We start from the raw sequence: 20,467 nt of genomic DNA on the forward strand, positions 1-20,467 counted from the left end.
TCCCATTGATGGAGCCAGATTCTGTGCACACCCTTTACACGGACTTGGTCATTTAACCCTCGCAACCTCAGAGAGGCTGAGTGCCTTGCCCAAGGTCACACAGCTAGGAAGGGCTGGGGCCGAGGTCGAGTGGCCCGGGGTCTGATGCGTGACCCTTTCTCCCTCTCCCTCCCCGACAGGGTTGCCTGAGGTCCTGCCGCCCCGTGGACCATGTTTAACGGGGAGTCAGGTCCGGCCTCGGCTGCGGCCTCCAGGAATGTGGTGCGGAGCTCCAGCATCAGTGGGGAGATCTGTGGGTCCCAGCAGGCTGGGGACGGCACCGGGACCAGCACTGCCAAGAAGCGACGCAGCAGCCTCGGGGCCAAGATGGTGGCCATCGTGGGCCTGACCCAGTGGAGCAAGGGCACGCTCCAGCTCCCCCAGGCTGGTGAGGCCGTGGGCACCCCACGCTGGGGGAGGGGCACCTCGCTTTGCAGTCACAGGGCGCCCGGGGACTGTCCTCATGGCTGTACACTCCCACCCCCACAAACACCTAAGGTCGCACTACTGTACACCAGGTGGTGTTCTGGGTCCAGTCTGTGTCCTGACTCGTGACTCCTCGTGTAACTCTCCGAGACAGGTACTGAAGCACAGAGAAGGGAAGCAAGATGCCCTCATCTGCACAGCTAGGAGGTGGTGGAGCCTGCATTCAAACCCCAGCATCAGGCTTCTGAGCTCACGCTCCCAACCTTTATACTCTGCCGCCTCTCTACCCAGACTCACCCGCTAATCAGCAATTAGGCATTATATAGCCATCGTGTTCCTAACACCGTGCTCTGACACTGCCACTTCACGGACACATCCAGGAGGTGCAGTCTCACCTGGAATGTCTGAGTTTCTTAAGTACGAGTAGCCGCACACGTATGTTGCAATCCACAAGAGAGACACACACATACAAAGACACGTGCCCTGCATAGTCACATGACTAGCACGCTCGGTTGCTCATAAAAGCTACCCCCACTGCCAGGAGAACACAAGACATTCGTTGACACTAAGCACGGTCACAGTAAAACCAGTTATGCAAATCATATACAGGCCTCTGTATACAGATGCACAGACCCCGATCGTGGAAGCACAGTAACATACATGTACCCTCAGTGGCCCGTGGTCACAGAAACGCATCACACGTGTGTGCACACATACCTCACGGAGCTACATTCACACACTACCTTAATAGCTACCTCCTGATAAATACATTATACTTTCCCAAACAGCTGGTTATAGAATCCCACTTATGCCCCAGACTGGTGGGTGACCCACCTCGTCACACACTGTCAGCCCCGGAGCTCACGTCACAGAGGAGCCAGTCCTCCCTCCCCACCAGGACCTCCTCCCTTGGTGGCAACAACCCAGACACCAGCTGGTTTTGTTTTAAAATCTCTTCCTGCTTATTTTGCTCAGAGTAACAACTTCCCTAAGAAACCATCAAATAGGCAGCTGGATGGGGGTGGTGAGGGGGTGGGGGCACCAGAGGATCTGGGGAGAATGAATGCTCCTCGAGACTCCCAGTTGGGGCTGGGGGTGGGGGGGGATTTTTCCAGGCCTTAAAATAGATTTTTACAAAGCCCTCCACAGGAGCATGTGGGATGGTCTTTTCCAGCAATCAAGCTGCGATGTGGTTTCTGGCTCAAAGAAATGCCAGACATGGAGGGGGCTTGAGATTATTATCAGCATCCCTGGGTGGGCATGGCCCCTGTGAATGTGCCTGATAAAAGGGAGTCGGGGAGATGGGGATCTAAGAATCTAGGAGTTGGGCTAGAACAGGACCAAGGGGGTGAGATTAAGGTTGGGAGACTAGATTAGGACAGTGGAGGAGATATTGGGCCCCAGGAGGCTGGCTTTAGGAAACCAAGCCCTGCTGATCCCTGGCTGAATTGGCTGATTCAGCTTTAGACCCAAAGGTCACTTCATGCCCAGATGCTTTGGAGAGACAGCGTTCCAAGGCCAGGGCAAGTGCCTGAGTCACTGAAAGACATGTCAGTGATGTGCCTGGGACTGTCTACCTACCCAGACTCCACAGTCAGCAGGCAGGGATAGCAGACACCAGGATGACCTCCAGCCTTTTAGAAGAACAATCAACAGTGGGGTTTCTGGATCACTTGTCTCTGCAGCGTGCAAGGGCATGGATGGAGGCCTGGAGAGGGGGGCAGGGGAATTGCCCACTGCCCTTTTAACTGAAGGCCTCTGTGAATCATCCAGTTGCCAAATGTCAGAGCAGAAAGGGGCCCTGGAGACCCTCTGGTCTGGTGTACTCATTTCATTGATGAGGCATCTGAGCCTGGAAAAGATAAGAACTTTAAATTGACCTTCAGAGAGAACCCTGTCATTAACTACCGGGGCAGCTTAGGCAAGCTGCTTCACCTCTGTGAGCCCGCTTCCTCATTTATAGCTTGAGGACAATAATACATGCCTTGCTGAATTGTCCAGGGGACTGAATGAGATAGGATGTGTAGAGGTGCCCCCACCTCTTGCCTGATACATAGTAGATACTTGGTAAATTGTTGGTTATTATTACTGATGGTCACACAGTAGGGCCAAAAAAGAAGTGACTTCTTTAGCCACCCCTTGCTTGTAGCACACTCCCCTCCCATCTACAATTCCTTGTCCCTGTTTTTTTTCTCCCAGGCCTTGGGGTTGCCAGTGTCCCAGTTTAGAGCCCATCCTCCTGGATGGACAGTCTGGCCTCAGAGGGAGGTATGGGGCTGATCACTGTGGACACTGGCCCTGGAAGCTCTGTTCCGGGGTAAGATCCTAGCAGCATGACCCTGCTGCCCCTTCTGGGATGGCCCAGTTCCCTGAAGGACAGGGCTGTGTAAAGTGGGGACAGACCCCTCTCTGGGACCCAGTCTTCTGGGTTCTGGGTCTGCCCATCACAGGATCTTCCATACCTCTCATTGACTTGAGCCTTGCCCGTTCCCTCCTCTTCATTTCAAAGCCTGGATGATTGCACCAGCCTCCCCTCTAGTTCCCTTGCTTTTTGCCTGTTCCTTCCATTTTATTTTCCTCATGTTGTCCTAGAAAGGCCTCCAAAAACTCACCCTGAAACTTTAGAGGACTAGTCCTGGCTCTCACTTGAGGGACCTTGAGAAATTCACTTTCCCTCTGGGCCTCTGTTTCTTCTGTAAAATGGTGGTTAAAAGTCTGTCTCCCAGCTTCCTTCTAGATCTAACATTCTTTAGGTTGTGGGAGCAGAGAGGAAAGTGGGGTCAGAGTTTTGGGTTCCCAGGACACAGGTGGGTTTTGGCCTGGCCTTCAGCTGGGTCACACAGGGCCATCTTTGGCTGTTCTTGCCTTTGATCAAACGGAGCTTCTCTTTTCAGTACCAAGGACAGCTGCTGCCTCGCTCTGGGCTCTGGAGTCTGGACCAGGGTGGGGCAAGGGCTCAGGATCGTTCCAGGAGATCCCCTGGGGAGTGCTGCTGGAGGCTGACTTCCTCTTCCTTGTCTGTGGTGGGATAGATGGGATGGCTCCTGGAGTCTGTTGGTCCCCAAGGACCACAAAATTGTTGCAAGCAACTTGGTCCAATTCTCTAGGGAGAGAGGCTACGTAAAATTACTTCCTAGATCAACAGGGTTCAGATACTGGACTGGTGTGAGACCAGCAGAGGAATTTTCACTGAGGTTGCAAGACCTTCCTTCCCACCCAGAGACGTAGGGTCTGGACTTTAGGGTCCTCATCTGTGAAATGACAGGGGCATTTCAGGATTCTGTGACTCCCCTAAGCAGGGGCTCACAGTAGGTCAGGCAGCTCAAAGAAAATAAACCTTCAAATGGGTCAAAGCTTTCCTAAGCTCTAGAAGTGGGGGGTTTGGGGTCATGAGTAGTAAGGTTCTGACATCAGCTCAGGGTATATGTTGGGGGGATTTGAGGTGAAGGAGGATAAAGTGCGGCCCCCACAGACCCTTCTGTCTTCTAACTGGATTAGAGGGGCTGTGGCAGTTAGGAGCAAGGGACAGGGCAAGTCTCCCCACCTATAATTATTTCCCAGTCCCGTGTGTAATGGGACACACACCATTTGTGGATTTGCATCCATATATATGATCGAGCAGATGGGTCCAACTGCTAGTGCTGTGGTGTGAAGGTCACATGCGTGTGGCAAACCATGTCATGTGTACATATGACAAAGACTTGGTAGGACCATTTGTGACTATGTGACTGATGTATGAACATAACACATGACCTTGGATGTGAGATCACTGTATCAATATATGTGATTGTTGGCAGTGTGTGTGCCTGAGTAAAAGAAATGCATGAGCTAATATGACTCTGTGTGAATGTGTGTGTGTGTAAGAGACACAGATACTGATGGTCTTACTGATTCCTGGATAGAGGCTATTCCAATATCCCAGAAGCTAGCGAGGTTTCAGAGAAGACATGCCTGCTTACCAGCATCCCACTGCCAGTCCCCCACCCCACTCGCCAGTGCTGCTGCCCCTCTCAGCCTTTCCTCTCCCAGTGGGACTTCCTGAAAAATAAGTAGGGCCAAGCAGGAGGGTAAAGTCCCTGTTTCTCCCAGGCTGAGGTCTTGAACACCCTCTCCCAACCCACGAATCGCCAGGGTGACCAGCTCCACCTTCCCTGCCTCACCCTGGCCTCTCCCCATCACTGTAAGCACCACTTCCTTCCCCATCAAGCTCCTCAGGCATACAAGCTCCAGGAGGGGAAGTCCCTGCAAACCCACACACTGTCTTCTGCCCCTACACTGCCCCAGCCCTGCCCCCAGGAGGAGAGAGTGTCTAGAGGGACCACACTGCAATGCTGAGGAGGTTGCCATGGAAACCAGGCAGGATGGTACACTGCTCAGAGAAGCAAAGTGTCCCATGTTCCTTGCAGGACAAAAGAGGGGGGTTAGAGATGTCAAGCCCACCCCCGCCCCCCACGGGAGGTACACTGAGGGTAAGCTCTCAACACACAGCTTCTGAGGTTCTTCTGTAGACCTCTTCCTCAAAGCCAAAATCAGTTCAGGTCAACCTAGCAGTCTCTCTCTGACTTCTTTCTCTAGTGGCCTCTCCACACACAACCCCCTTCACATTCAGAGCCACATTGACAATGGGTGTTAGTTTGTGAGTGGCCAGAGTTCGTGTGGATTTTTTTTTTATATAGGACCTGTGAAGGTTTCACAGAGGTGGTTTGTGATCTCCGGGAGTGATAGGGCTCATGACAGTACTTGGAAAATGAAAAACAAATCTGAGGATTCTGGAGAAAGCAAACTTTCCAGAAGAAGAAACTTAACCCTTTGGGTCAAGGGCTGAGATTGAGTGGGAAGGTGTGGGTCAGGGGATCCTGGTGAGGATGAGGCTGAGGGACAAGGGCTGAATTCTGCTGACTCCCCACCCATAGCCCCAACATCTCCATTCTGCCTTCAGCCATCCTTCTCATCTACTTTGCGTCACTGCGCTGAGCAGGATCAGGGGTCAGGCTGTGGGCTGGCTCTAGCGGTCATCTCAGATTGCCACTGCCTCCAGTCAGAGCCCTGTCTATTCTGTACCCTCCCAAGAGGTTGACTTCAGCAGTGATCTCAGCGAAACCTCATCAGCGATCTGACCTTCTTCCCTCTCTGTGCTTCGGGGGGTCACAGAAGGGGCCACCAAGAAACTGCGCAGCAACATCCGGCGGAGCACAGAGACGGGCGTTGCCGTGGAGATGCGGAGTCGGGTCCCTCGCCAGGGCAGCCGGGAGTCCACAGACGGGAGCACCAACAGCAATAGCTCCGATGGCACGTGCGTTCAGCCCACCCCCACCGTGTCCCCACCCTCCACCTGGGTCTTCTGGTCACCAGCGCAGGGTTGGAAAATATGGTTGGGTTTGCAGGCCAGATATCTGAGTTCCTCTGTACTCCTGCCTCCCTCTGTCCCCGTCCCCTGGACACCGGCTGCCTGGGCCCCAGTCTCCCTATTGCTCCTGGCCGCTTTTCTCCATCAGAATACTCCAGTGGCCCAAGAGCAGCCCATCCCTCTGGTATGTTTCATGCCTCCCACCTCCCAGGGCTTACATGCCCTTCCACTCCAGAGGAGAGAGCTAGAAAGGATATGGGCTTCTAAAATCTTTTAAATGCAAAACAGCTGGTACAGCTCAGATGAATGGCATTCTCACAGGTGGACTTACTGTGAGATATATATAATTTCACATACATATATATATAACATAAATATATATGTTAAATATATTTCTTACATATGCATATGGGTTGCAGTCAAAAATTTGAAAGTCTCTGGGTTAGATATTCCCTTGATCTCTTCAAATCTATGAAATGATGGATATATGATTAAGATGTTCTGAATCAGCTTCATTAAGGCTCAATAATTTCAGAATTCTATGGCCCCATTATTTGAGATTCTATGATCATGTCTCACTACTATGCCTGCTTCTGTGAATTCGAGTAGCTGCTTGGATTTATCTTACCATATGCAGGGCATTGCTGGCTCTTCAGATCAGGGCCTCTTATTCTGCGATCTACCAGTCAAAAACAGTGTCTCAGTCAATACAGCAACCCTCAGAGATGTTGGTGCTACCAGTATCTCCATTTTACAAGTGGAGAAACTGAGGCACGGGAAGAGGGTATGGCACCTTCCCAAGGTCACAGCTATAAAGTGGTAGTGGAGTCAGGTTTTGAATTAAGGACATTCGACCCTAAAATCTTTGTTCACAATCTCAGCACTGTCGATACTAAGCTCCTGAAATTCTGTGACCTCAAGAGTTATATTTCCCTTTGTTGTTATCCTTTCTCTTTTTTAAAAAAACTGAAGTATAGTTGATTTACAATATTATGTTTCAGGTATATAGAAAAGTGATTTGATGATGTATATGTCTATATTATTTTTATGATTCTTTTCCATGATAGTTTATTACAAGATATTGAGTGTAGTGCCCTGTTTATAGTTTAATATGGTAGGGTATATCTGTTAATCCCATATGCATAATTTATCCCTCCATCCCTCCCCTCTGGTAGCCATTATGTTTGTTTTCTATGTCTGTTTCTGTTTTGTAAATAAGTTCATTTGTGCTATTTTTTAGATCTCACGATATATGGTATCTGTTTTTCTCTGCCTCACTTAATTCACTTAGTGTGATAGTCTCCAGGTCCATCCAGGTTGCTACAAATGGCATTGTTTCACTCTTTTTTTATGGCTGAGTAGTGTCCCATTGTATGAGGATACATTTTATATATATATATAGATAGATATTTGTGGATATATAGTACACCCACCTTCTTTATCCATTCATTTGTTGATGGACATTTTGATTGTTTCCACATCTTGGCTATTGTGAATAGTGCTGCTTATGAACATCGAGATCATGCCTACTTTTTTTTTACATGTGCACACTATATTTACTTATTCACTTTATTATTTATTTTTGGCTGCACTGGGGCTTTGTTGCTGCCTGCGGGCTTTCTGTGGTTGCGGTGCAAGGGCTTCTCACTGCAGTTGCTTCTCTGAACACAGGCTGTAGGCACATGGGGTTCAGTAATTGCAGCACAGAGGCTCGTTAGTCGTGACTCTCGGACCCCAGAGCGTGCAGGGCTCAGTACTTGTGGTGCATGGGCTTAGTTGCTCTGCAGCATATGGAATCTTCCGGGACCAGGGATCAAACCTGCATCCCCTGCGTTGGCAGGCGGGTTCCTAGCCACTGCGCCACCAGGGAGGTCCATCATGCCCGCTTTTGATATTGTGTGGGATGGGTGTCTAGCCTTGGGAATACTGAGTTAAAAGGTGCGCTAGTGTTCTTATTGTGATGAGAAATATTTCATCATATATATGTATTCACAAGGCATGTTCAGTAAACTCCCTCTGGGCCATTGATATGTCTGAGACCTAAGAAGTTGAAATAACTTAGCAAACCTGCGAAGTAACTTTTGGTTCTATTGAGATGATGACTTTTATAACCAGCCTGTCTTTTACAGATCTGTGGAGTTTTTGAGGCAAGTGCGTGAATCAAGACTGTCAGCTATTCATTTAAATTTTTCAGATCCCACTATCCAAAAAACATGATGTTAGACTACTGCTAACTCTGGCCAATAAAAATGGATGGGCCTAAAAGCCCCTTCCTAGAGAGCGGAGGCTGAGCCTGGCAAGGGAGAGACACAGGCCCTTCTGATAAGTGTATTCAGCCTGTCTCCCCTTCCTGCCTGTCTCTGGCCAAAGGGGACTCAGGCCAAAGGGTCCAACGGGGGGTTGCTCCTGGGCCAGCCTTTTCTCTCTCGAGGCAGGAGCATGGGCTGTCCTAGGATATCTGGGAATATCCTGTGATCCATTATAGCCCCTGGGCAGTTCTGGGCCAGCCCTCCCACACCTGTCCTTTCTCTGCTGGCCACACCCAGAACATCTAGGCTTGAGGACATGCAAAAGTAGCACATTTCCTATGACGGTCACACCAGCAGCGGCAATAACTGCCGCCGATCGTTTCCTGTCTGTCTGGAACTTCTCCTGCTCCCTCTGCCCTAATCCTCACCATCGCCCTGGATGCATTGAGTGTCAGCTCTGTTTTGTAGGCAAGACAAGTCTCTTACCTCTTGGAGCGTCCGTTTTCTCATCTGTAAAACTGGATTATAGCTCCTGCCACCCACAGTGGTTGTGCAGATGAAATGATACCCATCTGGAGCGTGTAGTACACTGTTGGCATCTGGCCAACTTTCAATCACTGTCAGTTTTTCTCACAACTATTTCCACCCACAGCCATGGACCACCCCCCCCCCCCAACACTTGTCATTAATCTCAACCCTGTAATTGTGTTATTTCGGTCTCAGTTACTGTTTAGGGCACCACCTGACATTCCTGACTTGGATTTCAAAGTCATAGTCAACTCAACCTGCTTTTGGAACTTGCTCCAGGCATTGAAATATCTGACCTTTGTCTCTGGTTCTTGCCATTAACACCTCTGGTGAGGACACAAAGTATCTCGCAAGTCCTGCCTTTTCAGGGTCACCTTAGAAATCCTAGCACTTGAAGATTTGATATCATGATGGTTAGTCTCTTTGCTCAAGTGACATCAAAGCCTTTTTCTGTAACGTGCAGAAATGAACAGTTCTGTTTTCCCTAGTCACAGTGGCATACTTTCAGTATGTCCAGGGGAGATTGGGGCACAGAGGGAGTACCCAGTGCCCCAGGGGCAGCGCTACTGCGTCCCGCCACCCAGATGCCCTCACATACCCCTCTGCCCCCTTCTTCAGGTTCATCTTCCCCACCACCCGGCTTGGGGCCGAAAGCCAGTTCAGCGATTTCCTGGATGGGCTGGGACCAGCCCAGATTGTGGGGCGACAGACACTGGCAACACCGCCGATGGGTGAGTCTTCTTCTTTTATTTATTATTTATTGTAATCTTGGCTGCGCTGGGTCTTCATTGCTACACATGAGCTTTCTCTGGTTGCAGCCAGTGAGGGCAGCTCTCTAGATGGGGTGCTCAGACTTCTCCTTGCAGTGGCTTCCTTGTTATGGAGCACGGGCTCTAAGGCTCTCAGGCTTCCATTGTTGTGGCGCATCGGCTTAGTTGCCCTGAGGCAAGTGGAGTCTTCCTGCAGGAGGGATTGAACCCATGTCCCCTGCATTGGCAGGCAGATTCTTAACCATTGGACCATCAGGGAAGTCCTGGGTGAGTCTTCTTAAAGGCAGGGTGAGTAGGGCAGTGGCAGCCAAGCAGCAGACCAGGTGAGCTCAGCAGGGGCCCCACATGATGCAGTACAAGCCGCAGAAAGGAGCCCTCACTCCAGCTCTTATGCCAGTGAGGAGGCGTCAGCATAGCGAGCCTCAGTCCCTCCCACGGCAGAGAGGAGAGGGGTTCCAGCCTTTCTCTGCTGGCCACACTGCAGCAGCTTTTCTGGCACATTCCCGCCCTCACATCACCACTCTCACCCACTATCTCACCACCTACCATGCGCCCAGCAGTGCTAGTGCCAGGCATAAGATGGTGAACAAAGATTATCATGGCATCGACGTCCACGGAGTCTGCTCTGTCACTGATTCTTTGTGGGACCTTGGGCAAGTCACATCCCTTCTGTGAGCCTCAGTTTGCTCATCTGTAAGATGGGAATAATAATGCCTGCCTTAGTTCTGCAATCTGAAGACTATTTTTTGAGTCTCTGTTTGATGCCTTGCATGAAATAGTTCATTTACGCCTTAGGAACTGTGTCTTATTTGACTTGCTACTTCTAACAGTGCCTGGCACCTAGAAGCCTTTTGGTAATTTTCTCATCCCTCCTCGCAGTAGCTAGCAAGTACTCCCTATGGTCTATTCTTGGTCCTCTTAGCTGCAGTTCTGGCTCCTTCCCCCTCTCTCTCCCTCAGATTCTGGCTGTGTTGGCTTCAAGCAGCAGCTCCCAGGCTAGCTTCCCTAGAGATGCCCGCTCGCCTCCACCCCTCCCTCCCCATCAGTCTGACCTGAGCAGTGTCTGACCCAGACGTCTGCACTCAGCCCTCGCATAGACAGTTTCTAACCTTCGACCTCACAGCAAATGAGAAAGTTGAGTGCAGACAGTGCCCTGCTGTGACCATGCAGTGGAGCTGACATTCCATTCCAGGCCAGGACTCCTCCCACTGCACTGCCCTGTCTTCCTGGAAACGGCTCACACAGGAGCCTTTGTCTACTGGAAGAGGGGTCCATAGGGACTCTCAGAGGGTAAGTGGCAGTTCCCATCTGGCACTTGGGTGGGATTTGGCTAATTCCCAACCCTTGCTTTCAGGCTTTTAAGGGCCTGGAGAGTCTGATTTTTCTAGCTCTAGGCCCAGCCAAGGGCTGGGTGGCGGTGAGAAAAACCAGCCACTTGCACAAGGCTTATGCGCCATCTCAGCCTGGAACACTCGTGTATGGCGCCCCCTGGTGTCCTAAGTTGGGAAGTACAGGTTTGCATTGGCTCTCCTTGTTGGGGATGTTACGTTGAGAGTTGCTGCTGCTGCTAAGTCGCTTGAGTCGTGTCCGACTCTGTGCGACCCCATAGATGGCAGCCCACCAGGCTTCCCCGTCCCTGGGATTCTCCAGGCAAGAACACTGGAGTGGGTTGCCATTTCCTTCTCCAATGCATGAAAGTGAAAAGTGAAAGTGAAGTCGCTCAGTCGTGTCCGACTCTTAGCGACCCCATGGACCGCAGCCTACCAGGCTCCTCCGTCCATGGGATTTTCCAGGCAAGAGTACTGCAGTGGGGTGCCATTGCCTTCTCCGAACAGTGAGAGTTAAGATTAATTAATTCCTGAGACCTCCCCCTCCCCATTCCGCACGGGGAGGTCAGGAATAGCTAGAGGGAGAGGGATGAATTGCAGGATGTATCCTCAAAGTCCTAAGTCCCCATCTTCCAAAGTGTGCAAATGCGCAGTGGTGTAATGGCTCAGAGACTCTGAAATGGGTGGCTGAGCCCAAAGTGTGGCCCATTTGAATTTTTCTGCATCAGGCTTATGATTCTGAACCCCCTTTTTTGGCCACGCAGCATGCAGGATTTTAATTCCCTGACCAGGAGTCAAACCCATGCCTCTGCAGTGAAAGCAGAGTCTTAACCACTGGACTGCCGGAGAATTCCCTCTGTACTCCTCTGAAGGACGTCCCAAGTGACTAGCAAAGATGGGCACAATAAAGGACAGAAATGGTATGGACCTAACAGAAGCAGAAGATATTAAGAAGAGGTGGCAAGAATATACAGAACTATACAAAAAAGATCTTAATGACCCGGGGAAACAATGGAAACAGTGACAGACTTTATTTTCTTGGGCTCCAAAATCACTGCAGATGGTGACCACAGCCATAAAATTAAAAGACTCTTGCTCCTTGGAAGAAAAGTTATGACAAATCTAGACTGTGTATTAAAAAGCAGAGACATTACTTTGCAAACAAAGGTCCATCTAGTCAAAGCCATGGTTTTTCCAGTAGTCATGTATGGATGTGAGAGTTGGACCATAAAGAAGGCTGAACACTGAAGAACTGATGTTTTTGAGCTGTGGTGTTGGAAAAGACTCTTGAGAGTCCCTTGGACTGCAAGGAGATCAAATCAGTCAATCCTAAAGGAAATCAATCCTCAATATTCCTTGGAAGGACTGATGCTGAAGCTGAAGCTCTAGTACTTAGGCCACCTGATGCCAAGAGCCAACTCATTAGAAAAGACCCTAATGCTGGGAAAGATTGAAGGCAGGAAAAGGGGATGACAGAGAATGAGATGGTTGGATGGTATCACTGACTCAATGAACATGAGTTTGAGCAAGCTCCAGGAGATGGGGAAGCTCAGGGAAGCCTGGTGTGCTATAGTCCATGGGGTTGCAAAGAGTTGGACATGACTGAGCGACTAAACAACAACAACTCTGTACTCCTGGGACATCTCCTGCTTTCCTCCCATCCTTTGTCAAGGGTGGGAACAGGCCCTTGTTTCCGGAGCGTGCCTCATGGCCTGGGCAGTCTTGTATCTTGTCAGCTCTCCAGACTGATATTCTTTAAGTATCTGCTTGACGTTTATTTAGGGGAGTAGCTGATGGCCACTGTGTAGATGGTGAAGACATCTATTGAGCACACAGCCTCCCCTGTCTTCCTGATACAGAAATCTGTCCCCAAACTTGCTATTCCTCTCAGTGAAACAGAGCCCCCTCCCTTCTCCCATCCCAGCTTACCTTTGTGATTCCCTAAGCAGGGCCGTGGAGGGTCACGCCCCCACCCCACCCCAAGGGCCCTATCAAAACATTTCTCAACTGCTTTAAATTGGCCTCTGGAGAGCAGCTCCAGCTCATGCAGTTTTTGTCCTTCTTGTGCCCTTTCCGTGCTGGAGCGTCCTCTGCAGACTGCATGCTGTGGGCCAGCCTGCCCCTTGGTCTGACTCTGCCTTGACGGTCCTCCTTCTCCCTTGCAGGGGATGTGCACATTGCCATCATGGACCGGAGTGGCCAGCTGGAGGTGGAAGTGATTGAGGCTCGGGGTCTGACCCCCAAACCTGGCTCCAAATCCCTCCCAGGTGAGGCAGAGCAGCTGAGATGAGGGATCTTGGAAATGGGGTCCTGCCAGGGAGGGATTCACAGCTGAACTCTGGGTCTAGCAAGTCCTGGCTCCCCACTGACCTAATCAGTATTTTCAACAGTGGAGTCATGGATTGCCTGGAAGGCCAGTGGGGGGCAGGAATGGGAGGGGAGGACGGAGGAGTTGGTATTCGAGTCCATCTTGTCCACCTGCTGTCCACTGGTCAGCTCCTCCTGCTTACCCTGCTCCCCTCCAGGATCATGTGGAAGTTAGGGGAAGGGGCAGGCCACAGCAGTTTCCCCGGGACCCCTCCCCATCATGCTCTCTTCCGTCCCTCAGCCACCTATATCAAAGTTTACCTACTTGAGAACGGGGCCTGCTTGGCCAAGAAGAAGACAAAGGTGGCCAAGAAGACCTGTGACCCCCTGTACCAGCAGGCTCTGCTCTTTGACGAGGGACCGCAGGGCAAGGTGCTGCAGGTGAGCATCACGAGGCCAGGGAGCGGGGCAACTCTCAAAGACTACAGACTGTCATTTAAAATTTACTTACGGTTTATCCTGTGCCAGCACTTTAATACCCTTTACCCATTTTTTGTTACAACCTAATGAGGTGTTATTGCCTCCTGTTGGTTGATAAGGAAACCAAGGTTTGGGGGGATAACTTGATTGCCCCCACGTTGCACAGCTGGTAGGTAGAAGCAGGTTTTATTTTTTTAAGATTTTTTTGTTTTGATGTGGACCATTTTTAAAGTCTTTATTGAATTTGTTACAATATTGCTTCTGTCTTATGTTTTGGTTTTTTTTGGCCAAGAGACATGTGGTATCTTAACTCCCCAATCAGGGATCTAACCTGCACTTCCTTCAGTAGAAAGCAGATTCTTAACCACCGGACCACCAGGGAAGTCCCCTAGAAGCAGAGTTTGACCACCTTCTTCCACCAGGTGGTAATGTTTATCATCATGATCCAGCAGCAGAGCGATAGCTGTGGCCCGGGTCCTGGACTCTCAGCCTGCTTCCAGCTCTGGAAGCCTGTCATCCTGGATGCTAGGAGGCTCTGGAAGTCAGGGCCAGCTTCTAATCCCAGCTGTGCCACCAACTGCTGTGTATCTTTGGGTTAGTTGTTCGCTCTGAGCTACATTTCCTTTTTGTGGAAATGATCCGTATAGCACCTCTACCTAGATGGTTGTAACAATGGGGAGAATATATGTAAAGTCTGTACACCATAATGCATACCATAAACGCTTAATAAGCGTGGCACACCACAAGTGCTTAATAAGTTGTTGCCTGCAGTCAGTCTGAGTTCTGCGTCTCGCAGTCCCGTGTGCCCTGGCAGTCTCTACACGGTTCCTCGGCCACCGCCCAGCCCTGGAGTTGGAGAGCTGGCTCAGCTGCTCTCTCTTCCGCCCACTGGCAGGTGATCGTCTGGGGAGACTACGGCCGCATGGATCACAAGTGCTTCATGGGCATGGCCCAGATCATGCTGGACGAGCTGGACCTGAGCGCCGCAGTCACCGGCTGGTACAAACTCTTCCCCACGTCCTCCGTGGCAGACTCTACGCTCGGCTCCCTCACCAGGCGCCTGTCCCAGTCCTCCCTGGAGAGCGCCACCAGCCCCTCGTGCTCCTAAGGACCTCAGGGAGAGGCCGGGTGCGATGTGAGAAGGGGCATGGCCGCCTCCCACCTCCCCCTGTACATAGTCTCCACGTCTTTCTGGCTCCCTTGCCCTGCTGCATGCCTGTTGGCTCCTGGGCCTGTCCCAGCTGTCTTTGGAGACTCTAGCGCGTGTGCGTGTGTTTGTGTGTGTGTGTGTCTATGTGTGACCATGTTAGATCTATTCATTTGTCTGGGTGTAGTCTGTCTTGGTGACTATATGGGCTGAAACCCATGTCTCTCCGTGTCTCGTTGTAAAGAAACCCAAAGGAGAATTGTGTGGCCAGGACTCCCCCCGCTGAATCCAGGGGTGGAAGTGCGGGACACGGCCGTTGGCTCCTCCCGCCTGGCCCCGGGCTCAGGGCAGAGCCTGCGTGTTCCCACCCGTGCCTGTTCTTGGTGGTCTCTGCTGAGTTTTCCGTCTTGTCCTTGGTTCCACTGCTGCCTCTCCCAGCACTGCTGCTCTTTTTTGAGGAATGTAGCGTCCACTGCAGCCGGCCACACTGAGGCCCCTCTGGGAAGCCTGACACCCTCCTTTCCACCGAGCTCTCCAGCCGCTCTTCCACCGAATGCACCCACAGCATGTAGCAGCTCACCTAGGGCCCTGGCCAGGGCCCCTGGGAGCAGAAGATGCTGGGGAGCTGAGGGCTTGGAGATCGCTTTCTCCCTCCAGCTGGCACCTCCCCCCTTCCTAAAAGTGAGATCCGAGGGGGTGTTGGTTCCCAGGGCTGCAGGCCAGCTACCTTGGCAGGAAGTGCGGGTGCCTCCTTTTGCATTGTTCACCTCCCGTCTCCCTTTAAGCCTCCTTGCTTCCGACATGCCAAAGGAGCTATCCCAGTGGACCCCAGGAGGTGCGGACTGGATGGTCTTAACCTGCAAGAGGTTGGCCTCAGAGGGGATGTTGTCCGCCAGAGTGGGCAGCCCCTGACAACACCCATGTCCTTCCCAGGCTCTGAGGGTGGTCCTGTGCCCCTCGGGGCTCATCCTGAAGGGGCCTGGCTTGTTGAGGGGCCATGGAGGGCGGGGCTGCTGGCAGGAAGGAGGAGGGCTGGGACTGACTTGCTCTAAGAATCCTGTCCAACCTTCAGGGATTAGCTGCATGAAGCTGACTATTAGGGGCTCTATTTTTTTTTTTTTTTTTTTTGCTCATTTCCAGACCAGGGTCTGTGTTTGAGAGCTCAGACTTTCTGAAGCTCCAACCTCTGGGCTCCCGCACAGCCTGGTTCTACACTCTATAGACCATGACAGTCACCAGCTCTGTACAAGCAATACTCACCCCCTCGGCCTCCCTGCCTCCTGCGCCTCTGCCGCTGCCCTCCAGAGAGTAGCCGGGCCTGCTCTTGACGCCACACCTGTCTCTGCTGTCTTTCCACCTTTGTCTGGTTGGAGCTTTCCAAAGCCACTCAAACCCTGACCTGATTGGACAGCTGGGCCCCTGGGGGTGGGCACCAGGGCCTGGACTGGACCTTGTGAGATGCCGGCTGGGAATCCTGAAGTCTGGCTCGGGAGCCCAAATCTGTCCCTCTGCCTCCTCGGGTCTAGTGTGAAAGGCGAGAGGTTGCCCAGGAGATGGACATGGCAGGGTCAAGGTCTGGGGCCCCCCTGCCCCTTCCCCATACCTCACCCCCGAGCACGGCATGACTTTCACCCACATACGTGGGGGGAGCCATGGGGAGGTGCTTGGACTCCATTAATCACAAAGCCAGGTGGACATGGGGATGGATGCTGAGGCGGGGACATGGAGGCAGAGGCTCTGAGACAGACCCTTCTCCACCAAGGGGTTTCCTTTTCTGGCAGGATCCGCATGGGGCTGAAGCCAGGGCCTGACCACCTCCCTCCCAAGAAAACTGCCCACGGACAAAATGTGGGTGAGGGCAATAAGAACTAACAAAACGAGAGCCTGGGCTGACTCCTGCCAGAGCCGGACGGGAACTGTTGTGTTTGTGGAGAGAGAGAGAGAGGAGACAGCTGGGTTGAGTTTTCTCTTTCTCAGAAATTCTCTTCTGAAATTGGGACTGGGTAATGCATTTCTCATGTGTCTATGGCAAAGGGCTCTCTGGTCTTGGATCCTAGGGTGGGGAGAGGGAGGAAACGCGCTTGCAGAAGAGTATTTGTACGTCCTATGGGTGATGCAGAGCCGTCACCCTCAGAATGGTGTGCAGATACTCAACAGCTTTGGAGTTGGGGGATTATTAGTGACCCATAGATTCCCAGCCGGCATCTCACAAGGTCCAGTGTGGATCTTTCCTGATGTGGCATGGAGCAGTGACACCCAGACTGTGTGGTCACCCCCAGGGAATGAGGCTCTCAGAGAGGGTGTCACCCTTCCTCCCCGAGGAACCCAGGAAGACAAAAGATGGGGAGCTACCAGCTGAGGCTGCTGCTGGGGAGTGGCTGCTGGCCCCTTGCCACCGGGGAAGGTTGGCTAGCAGGGGGCACATACTAGCCAGAGGGGTGGCCTGACCTGTCCTAGAGGTGGGCCACTCCATTGGTTCCGCCTCACTAATGGGCAGTCATTCCCCACCCAAGTCGACCTTGGGGGATTATTGTTAACCCTTTGTACCAAATCAAGTTAATCCAGTTACTCCACCTGGATTTTCTCCCATGAGAATGAAGTCTAGTGAGGCTCCATATGTGTGTGGTGGTGAGTGGCTGGACTTACAGGTCTGTCTGGGCCTCCTGGATGCTGGGGCCTGTCTGAGAGGCTGCTCTGGAGGAAACCTGTCCCAGTGGAGGAGGGAGCACTGTGACTGCTGGCCTTGCCTGGAAGGGGGAGTGTCCATCCCTTGAGGAGGGCATGGTGGGAAGGGAAGGAACATGATTCCTCCCAGGCACTGTTAGAGGCAGTGTCACAGCTCCACATGCCCGCTCCTTACCCCAGGGGACCCTGGGGCTGATGCCAGGCTGGGCTTTTTGTCACTCCATCTCCCTCTGCTCAGGCAGGTTTCGTGGAAGACGTGGCACAGACAGCCAGCCCTGCAGCGCTGCCGGGCTGTGGGCAGGAACCATGACAGATGATTCAGAGCATCTGTCTTCATGTTTCTGCTGTGTTCAATCTGTCCCACTTCCTTCACAGACTCCTTTCCTAAAGGGATAGCTGTGATGGGCCTTTGGTATGAATCAGACTCCAGCGAATGGGGCCAAGTCTTGGTTCTTCCCTGAAGGATCGCATCTCTTTTGTCAAACCATCTCCGGAACTACTCCCCACCCAGTCTCTCGCCCAACCCAGCACTCTTAGGAAAGGAGGCTCCCAGTATGCAGCGAGCCCAGGCACTTCCAGCATTTCAGGGGGCCGAGAAAGAGGGTTGCCCCTCTTGCTCACCACTCATGGGATCACTGGTTCTTCCTGGGGCCTGACCCCCACCAGGGCCAGCATGCCTGAGTTCTTTACTGCCAGCCTTGAGGAAAGCAGAAGCCTCCTGCCCCCTTTAAAGACTCTAGAGCCCTGCAAGGGCACTTCTTTGGAAATGAAATGTAGCACAATCTCAGACTGTGTTACCAGGAGCCCTGGCACACAACCAGGGTCCTTGTTCCACACCCTGCAGCCCAGGAGAAGCTGGGCTTCCCGCCCCCCACCCCCACCCCCCAGCCGGGACTCCAGAGCTCCTGATAACCTCTGAGTCCCCATCTTCTTCAGCCCAGAAAGCAGCAGGGCTTCAGAAAGGCTGCTCTTCTGCTTCTTTGGTTGCTTCCTGCACTGTGTAACCCTGTGGACAAATTGCTGCCTTTGCTCGTCGGGGGAGGGGGGGGGCGTGTCCTTCAGGACCAGGAGGCCGGCCATCCGGCAGGGTATCTGCAGTGGCTGCCAGGAGAGGGAGGGGGAGAGGCCTGCTGCCCGCCGGCTCCTTTCTCTCTCCCTTTCTTCCTCTCCCCAGAGTTTTCTTCTCCAATATCCTGACCCAGAAAGAGGTTCCTTAAAATGCTGCTTCCTGTACTGGACTACTGTCCACCTGCATGATCAGGGAGGAGATAGGAACGTAGACTCGTCCCCTACCTTCTCCCTTGAGTCTGCTTTTCACTCAGGTCAGAAGAGATTGGGGCAAAACAAAAACAGTCGAGACTGAGGGGCAAGAGTGCCTCGCCTGATCCAGTGAGGCCTGATGGGGACTGGATCGGCCTGGGCTTGCTGGGCAAGGGTTATTTTGAAAGAGTGCCTGAGCATCTCAGAGTGATGTCAGTGATGCCAAAGAGAGCAACTTGGTCTCCTCGGGCAGCAGCTCTGCCAGCTGAGCCGCACACGTGCGGCTCAGGTGTCGGCATGCCCCATGGCGGGACCTTGTTCTCTGACAAAGGGCTTAATCTTTCCATGTAGCAAAGCAACTTCCTCTCCCCCCAACCCTGAGCTCAGGCCTTTGTGGGCCCAGTAAGGCTGTGCTTGTGAGGGAAACTTGCATTCTTCCAGGGCACAGACTGGCTTGGGAAGGATGCTCGCCACAAAGCATGCGTGTTACTGCTCCAGGAGAACCTCCCTACATTCTGGTTGGAAACTTGGCCAGCAAGGGTAGGAGCCTTCAGCCTCCCAGGCAGTTCACATTGATGCCAGGAAGGTCCTTGGGCCTGGGTTCCAGAGAGCTTGGCAAACAGAAATGGGCCCTGGGAATCCCAAAGGCAATAGAGCATCCGCCCCAAAGGTCAATGGCCTGGACAGCTGGCTACAGAGAATCCAAGGCTGTTACATACAGAGAAACTGTGACCTTATGCAAGTCTCCTCCTTTTTCTGGGTCTCAGCTTCCTCATCTGCAAAACCAGAGCATTTGCTAGTTATTTCATGGTTCCCTCCAGGTTTTTAAAGTCTGATCTGGAGCTGATGAGGATTGTGAGCCTGATATACCTGGCACCTGGTCTCACAGGCTGGTTCCTTCCAGCCCTGGGGACAGGTCCTCACCCATCCACGCCCAGATGCTGCTTCTGACAAGAACTCTGGGAATCCTAGCGGACTCTGCTCCTTCCACCTCCTCGTGGTTTATTGTTCTCTTCCTCTTATGTGATGAGATAATTAAGGGTTGTCTGCAATGGACAATTTCCAAGGTGCTGATGTGAGGTTACAGCCTCAGCTGCATCCTGCGTAGGTCAGTATCCCCACCAGCAGACGATGCTGGGTTGGTCCTCATCTCTGCTTCTAGAACGGGATCTGTGGGAGAATCTTAAAAGAAGAGGCTCTCTGATGGGAGGAGAGAGGGAACTTATTTCCCTTCAAAGTATTTTGCTTCTTGAATAAAAAATATATATATATATCACTCTTTTTCCAGAATGCCTTTTGCAGACACCATCTCAACAGGCAGAGTGGCTGCTGCTTCCTTAGGAAAAGCTGGCCTGATTGTTTCATCCACTCCTTGAGAATGTAAATTCACAGCAGGCAAGAACCCCTTTTTTAGAGTTTCCAAATGCATCCTGCAGAGAGAGAGCGGATAGGGACTGACAAGCACACTGTTTAGATAAGAAGCAGTTAGCCTTTTACATTTTCTATATGCAGCATCTTCCCAAACTCGTTGTGGCTCCCAGGTGGCAGGTGGATGGCTGGGAAGGACTACCGGCTGTTTCTTACAACATTCTTGCCAATTCCCTTGAGGAGAAAATCCTTCACATGGCTTCTGCATGTACAGTATTTGGGCAGCACCAAAAAAAAAAAATTATTAAAGTCAGTTTGAAAATGGTTTCACGTGTTGCTTTCTGAAGATGGTTCTTAATTCTAGGAGAGAGCAAACAGTTCCAGAGGACTGAAACAAGGAAGAGGAAGATGCCTCGGCTGAGAAGCAGAGAGAAGTACATCTCAGAAAAAGCCCTCAAAGATCTGACCTGGAAAAAAAAAAAAAAAAAGATCTGACCTGGGCATCTGGGAAATCTTGTCACAATGTGTCACTG

The 20,467-nt window shown here is 51.9% G+C and overlaps 1 protein-coding gene across 2 annotated transcripts in view; it reads left to right on the top strand.

The window, feature by feature from the left end:
• The window catches only part of RIMS3 (regulating synaptic membrane exocytosis 3), a 42,284-nt gene extending 22,025 nt beyond the window's left edge, over positions 1 to 20,259 (top strand). For both annotated transcript variants that reach the window (XM_027537677.1, XM_027537675.1), the window contains exons 4-9: positions 180 to 427; positions 5,617 to 5,758; positions 9,208 to 9,320; positions 12,853 to 12,954; positions 13,296 to 13,435; positions 14,370 to 20,259. In XM_027537677.1, coding sequence (XP_027393478.1) covers positions 211 to 427; positions 5,617 to 5,758; positions 9,208 to 9,320; positions 12,853 to 12,954; positions 13,296 to 13,435; positions 14,370 to 14,582 — 927 coding nt within the window. In that variant the 5' untranslated portion in view covers positions 180 to 210 and the 3' untranslated portion in view covers positions 14,583 to 20,259. The remainder of the gene's footprint in view (positions 1 to 179; positions 428 to 5,616; positions 5,759 to 9,207; positions 9,321 to 12,852; positions 12,955 to 13,295; positions 13,436 to 14,369) is intronic.
• The last annotated feature ends 208 nt before the right edge of the window (positions 20,260 to 20,467 follow it).

Source organism: Bos indicus x Bos taurus, chromosome 3 (assembly GCF_003369695.1).
Source record: "Bos indicus x Bos taurus breed Angus x Brahman F1 hybrid chromosome 3, Bos_hybrid_MaternalHap_v2.0, whole genome shotgun sequence".
Taxonomy (NCBI): domain Eukaryota; kingdom Metazoa; phylum Chordata; class Mammalia; order Artiodactyla; family Bovidae; genus Bos; species Bos indicus x Bos taurus.